This window comes from Denticeps clupeoides, chromosome 4 (genome assembly GCF_900700375.1).
Source record: "Denticeps clupeoides chromosome 4, fDenClu1.1, whole genome shotgun sequence".
Taxonomy (NCBI): Eukaryota; Metazoa; Chordata; class Actinopteri; order Clupeiformes; family Denticipitidae; genus Denticeps; species Denticeps clupeoides.
In genome coordinates this window covers 15752741-15770264 of record NC_041710.1, presented here as the reverse complement: position 1 = coordinate 15770264, position 17524 = coordinate 15752741, and the positions used below count along the sequence as shown (strand labels likewise).

At 44.5% G+C, this 17524-nt stretch overlaps 1 protein-coding gene and 1 long non-coding RNA gene across 5 annotated transcripts in view; one reads left to right on the top strand and one right to left on the bottom strand.

Moving 5' to 3' along the window:
- Nucleotides 1-17524, top strand: part of mib1 (MIB E3 ubiquitin protein ligase 1) — a 46197-nt gene that overhangs the window by 10118 nt on the left and 18555 nt on the right. For all 4 annotated transcript variants that reach the window (XM_028976430.1, XM_028976431.1, XM_028976429.1 and 1 more), the window contains exons 9-12: nucleotides 1752-1885; nucleotides 2568-2675; nucleotides 2887-3084; nucleotides 4719-4870. In XM_028976430.1, the coding sequence (XP_028832263.1) occupies nucleotides 1752-1885; nucleotides 2568-2675; nucleotides 2887-3084; nucleotides 4719-4870 (592 nt within the window). The remainder of the gene's footprint in view (nucleotides 1-1751; nucleotides 1886-2567; nucleotides 2676-2886; nucleotides 3085-4718; nucleotides 4871-17524) is intronic.
- On the bottom strand, nucleotides 12524-13538 carry LOC114788163 (uncharacterized). Its single transcript, XR_003749518.1, has 3 exons — nucleotides 13410-13538; nucleotides 13146-13265; nucleotides 12524-13076 (listed from the first exon to the last, which is right to left on the bottom strand). It is a non-coding gene; the product is annotated as an uncharacterized LOC114788163 (long non-coding RNA).

The following is a 17524-nucleotide window of genomic DNA, read 5'->3' as shown; positions in this document are numbered from 1 at the left end:
AACAAAGCAGCAAGACACAAGCAGAATGAATCAGTGACTGTGCGGATATAGGTCGGCGCCGCCATTATTCAGGGCCAGGAGGAGCGCTAACTCGTTCACTGTGCGTCCCATCTGCGCTGAAGATTTGTACAGTTGAAACCAAAAGTTTACATATACGGAATAAAAAGGCATCAAAAATCATAAAAAAAAACATACAAACTGTGAGTTTTAGGCCCATTCGGATTCCCCAAATAATTTCTAATTGCCAAATGTCAAATAATGTGTGAATTTTTTTTAGATTTTTTTTATTACTTTCTTCAAAGTCAAATGTTTACATACATTTGCTCAGTATTTGGTAGAATTGCCTTTTAAACTGAATGACTTGACGCAAATGCTTTGGGTTTCCTTCCACAAGCTTCTCACAACAGTTTAATGGAATTCCTCCTGACAGAGACTGGTGTAATTGAGTCAGGTTTGTAGGCCGCCTTGCTCTCACACGTCTTTTCAGCTCTGACCACAAATGTTCTATGGGATTGAGATCAGGGCTTTGTGATGGCCACTCCAAAACATTGACTTGTTTTTTTTAAGCCTCTTTGTAACCAAATTTGCAGTATGCTTAAGGGACATTGTCCATTCGGAAGACCCATTTGCACCGAAGCTTTAACTTTGTGGCTGATTTCTTTAGATGCTGCTTCAATCCTCCTGCAGCAAAACACCCGCACAACATGATGCTGCCACCTCCGTACTTCACTGTTGGGATGTGTTCTCAGGCTTGAAGGCTTCCCCCTTTTTCCTCCAAATATGACAATGGTCATTATGGCCAAACAGTTACATTTTTGACCACAGGACATGTCTCCAGAAATTAGAGTCTTTGTCCCTGTGTGTATTTGCAAAGTGTAATCTGTCTTTTTTTGGTGTAATGGCTTTTTCCTCACTGGGTAACCTTTCAGCGCATTTCTGTACAGGACTCGTTTCAGTGTGGATATTGATACACTATCGCTTCCAAAGCCATGACATCATTATCGGGGCTTTCCCAAATAGTTTAAAGGCATAGTAACCTTAGTGTATGTTAAACGTTTGACTTTGAAGAAAGTACTAAAAATTGTCTGATTTAATATCAGACAATAAGAAATTACATACAGTGTATGTAAACTTTTAGTTTCTACTTTAAATCTTACCAAAAACTGACGTAATAAAGCACTCTGCTGCAAGGCAGACTTGGGTCTGTCCTTGTTGAGCGACGCCAGGGTGATTAGTGCAGTGGACTGTCAAGTCGAAACTCATGCACGTAGGTACTCGCGTGGGCTCAGAAGAATACAGCGAATGATGAGGTGACGAATGAGGGACCGGATGTGTGCAGGTCATGTGGCCTCCTGCTGCCCCATGCATGTGATTGAATTGGGCTTCAGCGAATAGCCACGCAAGGTGCATGTCCCATTGTGAGATGACTAGCGAATCATGTTTCTGACCCATGTAAGGCCAGTAATAGATGCTATTCTCACCTGGGTGTGGAGTGTAATTGGTGTTCACGAGCTGCTGGATGTTGGTAACTGAATTCTGAACACAGTTGGCAGGTGTCAGCATGAAAGAAAAGAAATCTGTTTCTATGAAATGTTCCGATTGCTCCAGTGTGCATATACAGATTCACACTATTTGAATTAATCCTGACAAGTGCCTATAATCTATAAATAGGTGACTGCACTCATGCATGCAACACATATGCATGATAACTGATGTGTAGCTGTGTCTGTAATCCTTTTCTATCATTCCAGAGCGTCTGTCTCAGCTTCTGAAGAAACTTTTTGAGACTCAGGAGTCTGGTGACATCAATGAGGAGCTGGTGAAAGCAGCAGCCAATGGGGATCTGGGTAAAGTGGAGGACATCTTGAAGAGGCCTGATGTGGATGTGAGCATATTATAACAGCACACTGCTATTCACACTTGTTTGTGTTGTGTTTCGGGATAGAAGGTGCAAGGGACAAAGGGTTTTCAAACTGGAAGCTATAAAAGATGATAACCAAACCATGCTAAAAAAAATCCAATTTTACTTTGAAAACAGCATAAAGTGCCTTTTTGGTCCTCTTGTTTTTGGTGGTCATATGGTTATAGAATATACATATTTTATGTTTTCTTTTACATGACGAGTCATTGCGTTAAATACTTGAGACAGGTTTTCAGAGACTTCAAATTGAAAAGCTCTTTATGCTTCTTGCCTTTTCTTCTCTACACCCCTCTGGCACCCTAGCTCCCTCAGCAGGCTTATTAGATAGGCGTGGCTTTAGCTGCCGAGGGTGTGTGTCAGTGGGAGAGCAGGGAGGGTTGGCCACCTCCCTGCTGCTTTTCAGAGGAGTAACTGTTTCAAGCTGTACTTGGGGAGGAGTAGGGAGGAGGCTGACTGGTCAAGTGATAGTCCTGCCAGGATGAGACGTGACCTGCAATTTCCCACGAGTCCCACATCAATATTCATGCCCTTGTGAGCTTTTTAATCCTGCCGCAGTGCTGCGGCTTGTTGCTTGTGTCTAATACATACCCACGCGCGTTAAGACACACCTATATAATTTTCACACCCGCCTGTCTCCTTCCTCCAGGTGAATGGACAGTGTGCAGGACACACCGCCATGCAGGCTGCCAGTCAGAATGGCCATGTGGACGTTCTCAAGCTCCTGCTGAAATATAGTGTGGATCTCGAGGCTGAGGTGTGTTTGCTCTCACTTGCCTCTGTACACATACATGGTCACTGTCCAAATATCTGTTGCCCTTGGACCCACCATTGTTCCCTAATCTATTTTCCCCCCAATGTTTTCCCAATAGGTTATACTGACCATTTATTATTCATAACCAATGCAAAATCATGTCAATAATATTCATAACTTAATTATTTGGGGATTATGACCCATGAACTTTCAGGATAAAGATGGAGACCGTGCAGTCCATCATGCAGCTTTTGGCGATGAGGGCTCTGTGATTGAAGTCTTACATCGAGGTGGGGCAGATCTGAATGCCAGAAACAAGCGCAGACAGACACCCCTCCATATTGCTGTCAACAAAGGCCACTTACAGGTGGTGAAAACTCTTCTAGACCTGGGATGCCACCCGAGTCTTCAGGTAGGTTTGTTGTGGTGGGTCTAGGAGTACAACTGTTTTCTGTAAAATACTGAACCATTCGGTCTGCCCTGCAGTCCCTTATGGACCACAGGATTTTGGATTTGCAATTCATTTTTAAATTGAAACTTGCCCCTTGCCCCCTCTTACACTGTTGTAACTGGAGGTGAGCTAGAAGGGATGCGGAGCATAAAAAAAAAAAAAAACACACACAGAAGATTTCCTTCTCGCCATTCCTTGACTTTCAATATTTCGACTTTACTATGCCCTGTTGAATGAATCTAAACATTAATCGGACATTAGACATTCCTTACTGCTACTGTTCTGTTCAAAAGTGAATGTACCCCAGCCCCAGTGTGGCATATAACTCAACTAAAGTGCAGGCTGATCTCACCACCCGACCACATAACACAGTTCAACTTAACAATTATTCTGTTTACACACAAGACATGTACGAAAATTAACCAAACCCGTGGCCTAAAATATTTGAGGCATGGACCGGGCTGATTTTCTCTGCGTGGTCTGGAATTGTGACATGGACATTTTTTAGCCACTCTTTAGTAGGGGTTCTCTTGTTTTTTTTGTCATGTTGACCTTATAGCTCACAGCCCAATCCCCCGACATGTTGTAAAATTTCCTGATACAACTTGGGAGTTCATTGATCCTTCAGTAATTGAAAGCCATTTGTGCCCTTAGGCACCAAAACAGCTCACCACACCACCGCTCCTGTTTACCTGAGATTATGGAGTTGGTATGCAGTAGTGCAGTTTCTCATCCCAAATCTGTGATTGTTCTTTGAAGATTTTTATCAAATTGAGTGTTTTCTTATGATTAACTATTTACTATTCTGTGGCACTCCACTAGGCATTGAAAAGATAGTTTTCCTCTGAATGATACCAGCTCCCCTAATGTCACATTTGCTAGTTTGCTATACCAGCTCAGGGTTAAGTGTCTTGCTAGGGACACAAAGGTAGTAAGCGGGGTTTGAAAATGGGTCTTCATAGGCGAGTGTGTCACATACCAGGCTACTATTATTATTTCAATATTGCAGGATTTACTAATCCTAACAATGTTATTTCTGTATTTCTAAAAAATATATATATATATTTTTTTACATTTTTAAGAATCATTTGGAAATAATTAAAAATGATATGGTTTCCATTTGCCTCTGTAGTTATAGCTATAGTAATATATCCATATTACTGTTATGTTCGTTTTTGTCACATTACTTTCCATTCATCACCAGGACTCATGGGATATTAACACAAATTTTGTAAAGGTTCTTACTATTTGATGAACACATTGTGGCAAAAATGGAAAAGGCTCCCATTCCTTCTGCATACAACAGCACCGAACAGGTCAACATGAATCAGTGTCCCTTAACTGGCTGCCTTCCTGGGTCTGAATAGCTGCCCATAAATTTACCACAGCTACGTAGATTATATATGAATCTGCTTGAATAACACATTCTTGTTTATTACCATGCTAACATATGTGACACCTGCTTTAATTACCGAATAGAATGTTTGGCTCCTCCTATTATAACTGTCAGCATTTTGTGTTTATAAACAGAATATTACCCCTTTTATTGGGGTACAGTTACGCATTAAGAAGCTCACTTGTGTTGCCCTCTGCAGGACTCAGAGGGAGACACACCTTTACACGACGCAATCAGTAAGAAACGAGACGACATGCTGTCTGTTCTGCTAGAGGCGGGTGCTGATGTCACCATCACCAACAACAACGGCTTCAATGCGCTGCATCATGCTGCCCTGCGAGGGAACCCCAGGTAATAAACCCTTACACGTCATAAACCTGCTTGTGCTTACTTTAGTGTGCTCTAGGGATTTTTTTAGAGAGTTTGTGGTGGTGCTCCTGGCGCACCAGAACCTCCTTTACACTGGTGATTCGTGCTGAAAGTCCCCCTCCCTCCAGTAAATGTGTTACAATTTTTTCAGAATGGCCATTACATGAGGTTACAATTGTTCTGGCTGGACTTCCTGCTCACTGACACACATTGTGATGGAGGTGGAGCATGGGAGAATTGGGGTCACAGTGCCTGCAGTGCACCTGCTGTTGCACACAGCTGCCCCCTTACAACCTGTCAGTGAGAAATGGCAGCTTCAGCATATAATCTGGATCGGCTGGTTCCCTTTGGCTCGACATTTTATTCACTCACTCTGTAAATGGCTTTTTCATTGGCTCCTGCACTGTTATTACAGTTAAACTTCATCTGTGTGTGTGAGCGTGTAAAAGTGTGTAACTCTGCACACTCTTGTCTGTGATTACTGCAATATTCCTTAGCAAGGATTTTTTTTTTTTTTTTTGTGCAATCTCTGCCTCTGTCACTTGAGGGCAACACGGGAATCCTTTTTATTGACTGTGTCGATGAAAAAGTGCTCCAGTCAGTATTTATGGCCGTCTCGTCCAGCGGAGCCTCGCTCTGGCGTGCGCCCCGTCCCAGCGCCATCAGAAAATCCTGGAGATATATTGCTCTCCCAGCATCTCACCATTTACTCTTATTTCTCGCTTGAGCTCCCACCGCTGCACTTTTTTATTTTTTTTATAAAGTAACCCCTGGCCCGCACTGCATTGAGCCCTTTAGGGTAAAGCACCGGCTGATGAGTTGCTGCTCTCGTTAGGCATGAGGGTTTCTCCAGGGTGAGACTGTGAGAGCTTTCAGAGTAGCCTGCTGGTTACATGATTTCAGGGTGCCATGCAATGGTATAAATTCATGGTGCATCTCAAAGCAGATTCAAATTAACATTTTATAATGCATGCAAAGAAGAGAAGAGAATTCTTCTTTTCCGTAACAGTAACATTCATAAGAGCATAACACATTAATATACAATACTGTAACACTGCTGTATATAATATATGTAGGAATTAAGTAGACTAATAACATGCAGTTTTTTTGCTAATCTGTATTTAATTGTATGTTCACAATTGTGATTTAGGCATACATTTATTATAAGAGTTACATCTACAGCAATAGTTACATAAAGTTTACATATCAGGTCTGAACATTGCTTAGCCAGTCTGATTTTACAGCCGGTTTTAGGAATTCTGTTTGTAGAAAACAGATAATTGATATGTATGGGGTATTTTTATGTGATATTTTTTAATTGTAATGTAAGGCATAAAAGGCAAAACCCTTTTAATTACATTTTTATTGACCTATTGTAAGCTTTATTAGTTTTTATTAGTTCCAGTAACATTTCTGTTATTACTTCTGTTATATTTGGCAAGACTGTTGCCCCTGTGTTTCAGTGTGATTGTCCCTGGTTCATGACGTCTGAAAGACAGAAAAGCCAAATTTTGTTTTAATTATCCCTCCGCATTCTTCACTCCCTCAACCCTGTGTTTGTGCGTGCGTATGTCTGTGTGTTTGCTGCAGTCTCCAGCCCTTTTTCAGCAGCACTGGTTCCTCTCAGCAGCGCTCTGTTCAGCTGCTGGAAGGCAGTGCTGTTACAGCACTGTAAACAGTGCGATTAATAGCCCATGACTCACAACAGAGCTCCAAACGAACCTGCAGTGGCAGATGCCGCGCCTTTACAACCTTTTCAGTCCTGTCATGTATTTCATTTTTTTTTTTTTTTATTTCCTCAACAACCTGCTTCATTACCACACAGGAGTTCCGTCCTCTCATGCCTGGGAGGCACTGCTCCAGTGACGGAAAACAATTAAAGAAACTCCCCCTTTCTCTTTCCCAAGCAATAGACCCCTGCAATGAACGTTCATTAGCAGGCATAGCAACAACAGTCACACCAAGTGGTGGTAAGGGCCAGATATCACCAGGTTTATTTGCAGACACATATTGACTCCCCCTGGACTCGACTTCGGGGCACCTAAAAAGACCCCATTCGAGCTGGCGGGTGGCCAGACAGACGTGGCATCTCCACTTTCACGGCCTTCGGCTAGTGGAGCGACACCGATACCCTGGCTCAAATGAACCATTTCATCACAGCCCAGATGTTTGAATATGCTGAGTAATCCGAAAGCCACTGACTGGGCCACAGTTGTGTAACTGTGTCTGCTCCGTTCAGGGTTACCAGCTCACACAGATCTGGAAATAAGTGCTGTGTTCTTTTAAGGTCACACTTGGATGTGGCTTCTGGATATTTATGGGTTTTTATGGAGGTGTTTTTTTCCCCATACAATATTTCTCCAACATAGTACAAAAAATCTGTATGTTTATGTAGGGCTGTACAATTATGTCCTTTCAAATCTTTAGGGAAAACAAGGTTTTATTCAGTTCTAATAATTTAAGAAACTTAAAATCTAATTTAAAAAATAATTGATTCGTGTGAGAAATCTAGTGAATATTTGGTGTTCAACCTGTATGTCCTTCATGATTGATGAAAGAAAAGCCTCCTTGAACACATAACAGTAAATGGCTCTTCAGGTTTACAAAATAGCTGTGGATTAATTGGTTCATGTTCTGCATTTCATTTATTTGGAAAGCCCATTTTTAATGGTCATTTTATTACTATTAGCTTTGTTGAACAGTGAATGAAAACGAAAAAGATAACAATCCCTGTTAGATCAAGATAATTACTAAAACCTGCATTCGTTGAGATGAATTTTTTTAAGGTTTTATTTTCATATTACATTCTACACAGTATAGTTTGGGTGGGTGGGTGTGTGTGAGAGAGAGAGGATGGAGTCTAAGCTATGGAAGGAGCGACCTGTGAAGAGTTTACTCCTGTGATTTGTATGTGTTCAGCTCGTTCCCGCTCCCCTGTTCTCTGGAGTGTCTGGCTTTCATCCCCATTCCTCACCCGCTGTCTCCCAGCTCCAGGGCTGGAGGGGTGGCTGGAAACGCCTGTGTGTGTCGCAGTACTGGGACTGTGCTGAAGCTACTTTTTTTTTTTTTTTTTTGGTATTCCTCCCCTCCCTCTGACTCTCTCATACTCTTCACCCGCTCTCTCCCTCGTTCTCTGGCGGTCTGTCTGTAAAAGGCTTTCTCAGATGTCTCACCCTGCTACGTGAAACCAACGCCCCACCTCTCAACATTGCAGTGCGCAGCTAACATCCAAGCCTCCTCTGCTCCTCACCAGTTGTCCTACCCTGCATATTTGCCAAGGTGTTCTGAGCCCGGGGCCTGAGCTGAATTGCATATTTCCCCCTGAAATACCCACCCCGAAACATTTTATACGCAGGGTGTGTTCACGCCGAGAATATGGAGACACAGTTGAGTTTAAAGAGGCCGTTTTCACTGCTGCTCTTTTATTGTCAGAGGGTTATAAACAATCAGTGCTCCGCCGTGGCATATTCCATTTCCCTGGCATTTACCCCACTTTCAAACATGCAGCTACGATTTCTCTTTTAGGTAAAGTGTACATTTCAAAGCCAGACAGAAATTACATCGCGCAGAAGTGGTACAGACAATACTTGAAAAAAAAAAAAAACACATTTTCTTATTTTTTTTCCTTCCTAAATAAATTCACATTGGGAATGTGTCCTAGTGCATGTTCGTTGTCAGAAGGATGTCCCCTTCATTATTCGCCAAGACTGATTTCCCTGCTTTAGCTCCCGTTGTCATCAAAGCATAGCTACAGCTGGTTGAAGGGGACCAAATCCATTGAAGAGGTGATTTGGTTCCATTTTACCAGCTTTAGCAAAGCATTGTTGTTGCAGTTCGGGAGAAGTTGGTGGTCAACGCCGTCCGATAACAAGAGACCTCCTGAGAAAACGTTAGAATTAGTCCTCCCTGGTCTACCTCTTAGTTTTCCTGAAATTGCTACTCGATGCAATGCTACCAGCTTTTTGCTTTAGTCCTCTCTTCCTTTCCCTTCTCTGGGTTGCATCTCTTTGCTTTTTTCCCCCCTTTAGTCACAGAGAAAAGAAAAATATTCCCAGAGAAAAAGGCATAATAATAATCCGTCGTGGTGCACTTGAGTCAAATGTCCCGGAGTCATGTAGCAATTACAGGAGCTGATGGATGAAGGCCGGTGACTGGCCTATTGCAGCTCGGGCCAAGGAGAGTCTGTCTGTGGCTGCCGCGTTCGCCCGCACTGAGGGATGGAATTCTTTTCTTTCTTTTGTTTCAACTCATTCTTTAAATCCATCACTGAGCTGCGGAGAACACATTTTTTGCCACACATTTTCCCAATGCCCTTTTTTTAAAATTTATTTAGATGCCACATATCAAAGCTCAATTAGCATGTCAGTGCTACAAATCTGCTGTCACAATAGCGGGTCGTCTGCGCAATTCGCAGTGTGAGATGTTGTAAATATAAAGGAGGGTCGCTGTTCAGTGTCCAGTTGCGAGACTGCTTTTTAAAGTGCTGTTTCCACCAGCCGACACCCCACCCCCTCTCGCATGCTATACTCAGATCAGGTGATTCACCCAACCCCTGCCCCTTAAATGTGTCGCCCATAACAGGGCAAATGCCAAGGGCGACTACGGAGCTTTTGATAATGTCAGCATCTGTTGCACGCGTCACTCATGTTAATGAAGAGAGCAGATAGAGCGAGGTCTGTCTCTTTGGTGAAGTAAGTGGGAACCAAAGTGGGACACTTTCTTCACTGTACCACTTTCTTGACCCTACTCAGCCTTGTCTTTATTTAAAAATGCGTCCTTTTGTCCTCTGCTTTAGCTCGGCCTAGCTGCATTAGCTGGACTGCTACACATCTCAACAGAGGTTAATCCACTGGCGCTGCTCACCGCTGTATCGCTCTTTGTTAATCACACACAGCCTTAGTGAAGAGGATATGTGGAGCATGTTCAAATGCCAGAAGAAGGTTACCAATTCTAGCTCCTTGTTTTTTTTTTTGTTTTTTTTTTTTGTTTTTTTTTTGCTGTTTAAGACATTCAATAAAAAAGAAGCGTTAAATAGTAAGTCCAAATAGACAGGTGGAACTGTTAATGTCCCATAAATGGAATCAGGATTGTGAAGGGCGGGAGTCAGACGACAGCATGACTGCAGCAGCTGGCAAAGTCCAACACCCACCAGCAACCACCCCTCCCGCCACGTCCCGCAATTGTGTGTTTGTATGAAGCTCTCCTCCATTGGAATCAGCTGACGGGCAGACCTGACTCTGATCCTGCATTGTCATTTTTTTCAGTGCTCTAATCTGACTGTTGTGTGGCCCAGCAAAGCATTTGGCAAGCCTAGCAAACCTGAACAATAGAGCCGGAGTTGGTGCTGGAAGGGTCGAAGAGTGTATGGACTGGAAGGGGTAGCGCAGAGAGGGGTTAAAAAAGCAGCGTTAAAGGACAAGTTGATTGTATTTCACAGCTTTTGCTTATTTGTAGAAACATGTCTAAGAAAGGGCAGTCTAGCTGACTAGTGCTCCTTGTCCCTGCTCTAATGAGGCAAACCAAAGGCCCTTTGGAGAAGATTATGGTATTAATTGTTCAGACCGGCTCTGGCATTCCGCTGCTCCTACAAAAGTTCAAGCTAAGTCTGGCAGACATTCAAGGCCCAAGATGCACCAGTCTTTCAATTAATGAAAGAGACTCCCTGTTTCTATGACGCAGTGTTTTTACATTTATACTATTCAACTGACAGAGTTGTGGCACAATTTTTAACATATCGGTTCTGCTGTGTGTTAAAAATCGCACAACATTTTTTTTTTTCTGAAAGAAAACATAATTTCTTAACACAATTACTCTTAAAGGTTTTTTTTCAGGGGGCTGCGGTTAAACTCTATGCAGCAGCTCAATTAATAGATTCAGCACCACACTTTGCTAGCAGCTTGATATAACAGCTGCTCGGAGGGAAGCTGGTTATTCATCGGTGGACGTTCAGTACCGACCAAGCATACATACTTCTTTACATTCCATAACTGTCATATGTCCATATGGGCACATAAAGAAGTATGTACACCAAGTGGGCAGCCCTGAGAGAGCGAGAACACAACTCAAAACTAGCGCACTTACCTTGTCCAGCTCTCCTGCATTAAGTAGAGCACTTCCATAACCCACACTGACTGCCTGCATTCTCAATCACACTGCCTGTACAAATGCAGTGCAGTCGTCTACCCTTATCTCTCCAGTCCCTTCTAGGAGAGCTGCCCATCCTTTCCAGAGTGCAAACGACACAGGGATCATACAAATCTGCGTGTCCCACTGACCCCAGCTGTCCTCTATCAAGCGCCAGTATCCACAGAGGACGTGGTTTCTGCAGCAAAAGAAGCTTGTCCTTGTCGCTTTTTTTGGTGGGGGGGGGGGTTCCACCTGAGCCTGTGAAGCGGGTGTGGGGGACAGTCCGCCCCCTCCCCTTGTGCTGTGTCCTTGCGGCTCCTGTACCTTCCCATGTCCATGGAAGTTGATTGTAGTGGGAATAGGAGGTGCAGTTCAAGCCAAATGGCCTCTTCAGCATTGAGCACATTCGCACTTCCTTCACTTCTCCCCCCCTCCCTCCCTCTCCTCCCGCCTTCCTCTCCTCCCTTTTTTTTACCATATTTCTCTGGCGCTTGTTCCGTTGCTCTGCAGTTTCCCCTCATTTTAACCTCAACCCGAGCGACGTATCAAAAAAGCCGGTGCTGTTGGAACAGTGAGGGTGATCCAAGTGGAACAGGAAGCTATTGTGAGCAGGATTTGGGCTTTGGGCGCACAGTCCAGGCCAGAGGTCACATGCATGTGCTAATGTCCACTCAGCATTTGCGGATTGGTTTGGATTGGGCTGAGTTTTACCCCTCAGCTCCTCCCTTTCTCTTTTCTATTGCTTTCCCCTTTTTCTACAAGGAGATCGTTTGCGGGTACCATTCTGGTGTGAAATGTTCAGTTGTCCTCTAATGAATCTTTGCCCCGTCTCCATACATTTCACAAGTCAACATCGCCTGCCTGTCCATCCCCTAAATCCTTCTGTCAGACCACAGGCCTCCAGGTTATGCAGCTGATAGAAAGGCGGAGCAAAAAATAGCACGAAAGGACACCCAGACATGCTGTTCCGGACTCTTTTAAAGATCCAGGCTTTAGAAGTTAAAATAAGGTACAGAGAGGAGTGGTCCAGAGGGAGGAACATGTATCGAGAGCCAAGGTGATGCCCGCCTTGTTTGCAAAGTTTTGGAATCTGAATAAGCTCTCACCGCTGTCAGTTTAAGGCATGACGTCCCATTTAGGAAATGTCACAGCGGCTTGAGAGGCCTAGGGTAGGGGGGGGGGGGGGGGGACGAGCGACTGATGGTGGGAGGGTCGATTGAGGTGGTTTAGCAGACAACTGGTTGAAGGGAGTGGGGGAAGCTGTGGAGAGACCGCTGCAGCACGACGCCCTACCCTACCCCTCTACATTGAACGCATGAGAGGGAGGGAGGGAGGGAGGGAGCGATGTGCACAGAAAGTGGGTTAGTAACCCCGGTGTTGTGGGTTCAACCACTGACACACATACCCAGAATACCTCCCCCACCCACCCCATGTGTTAATATACCCACCACCACCACCATCACAGCTATTACTACATGTCAACCTTCCTGATCCCAAACTCACGTCCCACTGTTAACACCCGTCTCCCTCCGCCGGCCCACATCTTGAGACCGTCCTGGAGTCCTGTACGTCCCACCAGCCTTCTCCATTTCAGAGGTCGCCACAGAAAATTTGCTGAAGTAAGAGTGCAAAAAGGCAGTGTCCCAGAAGAGACTCGCTGTGTATCCCTTCGCAAGATGCCGGTAGTGATAAGATCCAGGCGGGAAGGGTCATGGTTTTTTTTTTTTTTTTATATATATATATAACTGGTCCAGAACACAGCACTTGTGAATGATCAAGTCCGTCATTAGATAGCAGCAGCGTTGCAGCCATCGGGGGCTAATGAGACACAGAGTGCTCTGCTGCTGCGGCAGCCTTCTGGCCGGCCAGCTCTGCTAACGCAAGAGGAGAGCGCTCGAGAGAGTGAGAGCGAGTGAGCGAATGAGTGTGTGAGAGGGGAGGGAGGTAGTGAGGGCTCGAGCAAGCGAGGCAAATCCATGTGGACGATAGCAACTCCCCATCCCACAGTCTTCCTCATTCACCTGCTTCTCTTTCATCCTTTCACTTCCTCAGTGTCTTCATCCTTTTGAGGAGAGATTGGTTAGGGGAATTAAAGGAGCACAAGCAAGAAAAAAAAAAAAAGAAAACTCACACCCCTCATGTGTCGCTGGGCAAGTTGGTGCTGCTGCAGAACTGTAAATTCCACATTGGTGTGCCGAATGTGCTGCGCGTGGACAGGACGTGCCATGCAGTTAATAACCCGAAGCGTCCACTGAAGGATGAGGGGAGAGAGAGAGAGAGAGAGAGAGAGAGAGAGAGAAAGAGAGAGAGGGAAGGAAGATGTCAGTGCGGCGCTGGACCGACCGAGGGGTAAACTCTGGTCCGGAGGGAGGCAGGCACGGCCAGCATATATTACCTGTCAGCTTGGTTTCCTCCCTGCACACCAGGCTCCTCCCCCTCTCACTCATGTCTCCCTGCCGCGTGAAGAGCCATAATGACCTCCAGAGCGCTCCAGCTGCTGCAGCCATCGCACGCCCAGACTCGCTGAATCAGCGCCTCTGCTAGGGGCTCAGGGGGTGGGGTTGTAGATGGCGGTAAAGGAGGAGAGAGAGAAGGGAAGCGTGCTCATGCTTTACCTTTAGGAGGGGGAAAAGACATCATGCTGACATGAGGACTGCCGTTTCTGCTCTAAAACTGAGGCAGCACCCAAAAGAGAGAGAGAGAGAGAGAGAGAGAGAGAGAGAGATGAAAAAACAGAGAACTGCAGCACTCTGTTCTCCACGTGCACGCTCAGTGCTTTCAGTGAGGTCCGGGACTGCAGGAGCATGGGCATTATATCAGATGTGATACAAGCTAAGCCCTTTAACATGTGAAAGAGGATTTTTTGCAACTCCAGGATTTTGTGGCTAAAAGCAAAGCCGGCAACTAATTCACTTTTTTTTTTTTCCTCAGCAAATTAAAGAGAGTTAAAGAGGAGACGGGAGGGTCCATCTCTGGCTCAGTAAATGCTTAATATTCTGCTCCTGTGACCCTTAGATCCTGAAGAGAGCCGATTTCACTTTTATAAAATGCAGCGTGGACAAAGGTCTGTTTCATGACCCCTCAAGTGGCTGACCCGAGATTGGTTTGAGTTAGAGGGTCCCGCCTCCTTGTGATCCATTCCTGGGTTGACGTCTCCTGAGGAAAGAAGGTCATAGAGCCGAGGGTGGGCCTATGCTGATTGGGGGTGCGGATGAGAAATAGGCTAACTACCACGGTCCCTGCTTGCACTGCAGAAAGCTGAACCGTCTGAGCTTTACAGGCAGGGAGGCATTTAAAACATGTTCTTTCTGCTCGCCGGGGCTCCTCTCTGGTGTCTCTCTCACCTCCCTGTGACCATATTTGGTCAACCAGTGCAAAAAATAACCCTGTCACCAAACCCCCTTCCCCAAGCAGCTGTTCCCTGCCTCCTCCCCCACCATGCAAGCTCCGGGAAACCTTCATCCAGCACTCCGCCTATCGATTGCACGACCTGCGTGGCGAGGATCTAGCCAGCACTAGCACAGACCCGACTGCCATTTGCTGTGCTATTTTTAGTACCACCAAATAAAGTGGTCTCTCTTGGTTCCACTTCTATTTCTCCGACTCCCCTGCACCCCTCCCACCCGCATCCCCTCGCTCTCGCAACTCCTCTTCCCCGTGGTCTTCTAAATAGCTCCGGAGCATGCTGCATATGGTACATCCTGCTTCTGCTCAACTCTATACTTAGAAACACACACAGTTGGGTGTGAAAGCAGCCCCGGGAGTGGCTACTTCAGTGGGACTTGAACGGTTACTCGAGAGTAATGCCCGGTGTTCATCACGCCCATCACTGGGCTTTAAAGGCCGGTCGTGTTTTGACGCAGATGCGCTGTCGCTTTCTCAGTGTGAGTGATTTATTGTACCACTCTGAGCACATGCCCTAACCCTTTCTCCCCATTTTTTAAGCTTTCATAAATTTCAAAGTACCCGAGGTGCCTTCAGTGAAATATCTGCTTAATTAGGAAGTTAGCTAGCTGCCTTTCTTGGCCGCTCTGTGCAGGAGATGTCCTCTCTTGCCCTTTGTAGATTAGTGTCTGTCGAGTCTGTCTCTTGCTGTGGTCTGGCCCTCTGGCACATCCCCTTCCTTTTCTATGGGTGTTCAAACAGTACCACTGGACACTTGAAGTTTTCACTTTATCAGCGCTTTAAGCAGAAGTGAACCGTTTGAATAACTGCTGGCTCCATTTCTTCCTGGAACTCAATGCCATGTCCCACTGTTGAAAACGTTTGAATAATTTTCACTTAGCCCTTTTAGACGAGTCTGATTAAAACCACCCGAGGCTTGGAAGTACAGGTCAAAGGGTAGGAGGGTTTGCCTTAACACAGTTGTTTCGCACCCCCGGGGGGACACACAAGAGGTCACAAGGGGAGCGCAGAATTGTATCTGTACTGAGATTACCAAAATTATATTGGTAAACATTAAATGTATAAACAATAACTCCCAAAAGGATAATCCGAACTGTATTAGAATCATGTATGCTATATAGACTAGAGCTGTCAATCTTGACCTGGGTCAGGTTCATACTTTTTTCATAATTTTAGTCAGGCTCGGCCAGCAGAACTTCCGGTCTATAGTACTTATCCTTTTTGTATGATTCGCTGATTGAAAAATTTGATTTGTTTAGTGGTAAAAGTGTTTTGTATGTTTTATTTTATTTTTTTTTATGTTTGTTTGATTTGCAATTCTCAGCCACCATTGTGAGGTGATGCGTTTTAATTATCGCCGACAGAGGTGAGAAAATGGATGCTGAGGAGGTGAAATGGAGGCAAGCCGCTGCCGATTATATTTTAAACCCGCAAATTTCCTTTCCCTCTGGTGCGCAAAGTGTGCGCAAAGAAAGCCAGGTTTTTAAAAAGCTGAGCGTTGCGAGAGCTCGTGGCTAGTCTTGTAACCAGGCAGGGGTACACGGAAAAAAAGGTTAGGAACCACTGCCTTAATGAATCTTGGCCTTTACATTTTTATTTATTTTTTTTTCCCCAGATTTCAGGTTTCAGTTCTTCATTCTGTCAATACAAGATTTAAAAAGACCAAACGGTCTGCCGCTTCTCTGTCAGCACTGTTCAACGGATGCCTTGCTTTCTTTCATGAATTCTCTTCTTGGACCAGAGAGTACAATTCAATTAATGCACAGCCACAGTAATTTATTGCCATTCAGTAACATTATATTTATGGTTATTAGAAGAATTGACTATTTGCCATGTGGAAGACAGTCCAGACTAATGTATCTCCTTAAAGCATAAACGCCCATCTTTTCCGGCGGCCAGAGGAAGGATGAGGGTACTGCTTTTTAATCACTTCCACCAGCATTTCTCGACTGCAGTCCAGCCAGCCCAGCACTGCTGCCGCCAGATCTGTAGCATCTAACGTGACCCCCCTCATAGGCTTTATGTGGGTGGTCTCATTAAAGTCATGTTTTTGTGGAATACATGACATGGTTTGTCATTGCTGCAGGTTTGAAGAGTTTAGAATGACTTAATTCCCTATCATCCTGTTCCCTATCATCAAATTATTTCCAGTCTTCCACAATTTCTCTAATGCTGTTTCCCATACATGGCTTGTATACACCCAAGCAATCAGGAATCCATCCACGTGTCCATTTTTTTTTACACCAACCTGTACTGCCATTTTAATTTGGCTGGAGCCTCTGACTGATACTGTAGGAGGGACCCTGCACAATAGCCATCACTACCCCCCTGTGAGAAACAGGTAATCAGAACGAGTGGCTAATTCAATAGTCCACTAATGAAACAGTTTACACTATCATTGCATTATGCTGCTGAAATCCCTTCAGTGATTCTTTCAAGCTTACATGAAATACTTTTTTTTTTTTTTGTACTCGTTTGTCAGAAGGATAAAATAAATTAAATTTTTACTTGGCTTACCACGGGAACTTGTTTAATCTTAAATAAATCACATAGTTACATTTATACTTGAATTAGCTGAGTTCACTTTATCCCTCCAATTTTCCTGAAGCCTTTCTGGTTTATGCACCGATTTAACTTTATACATTACAGCATGGCAGTCAATCAAATACAACAGTACCTGCCTCTCTGGGTTTAAACAGGAAGTGTTGATGATTTGTGAACATTTAAAACAAGGTCTTTTTTTAATTGCCGAGGACCTAAGGGCACAGGGAGATAAATGGCTTTCTTAATGTTATTGGTTGCTGATTCATTTTGGCAGGAGATTGAGTTCTGCTATAGCGGGGGTTTTGTTCTCACTGCAGTGCACATTTTCATTCCCTTTTATTTCTTATGGGACGCCGTTAGAGAGCAAATGTGGACTGGATAAAAGCTGTTTAAATAAAGGCGTTACAGAAAAGTACATTTCCTCCATATCTAACAAGCTTGCCAGGTTGGCGATATCATTTCGGGAAGTGTGATATAATCACAGTAGCTCCTCCATTGGCCATCAAGTCTTATTTTCAGTGTTGCGATGTGCTGAAGTGGTGAATTTAACATTTGTATCCA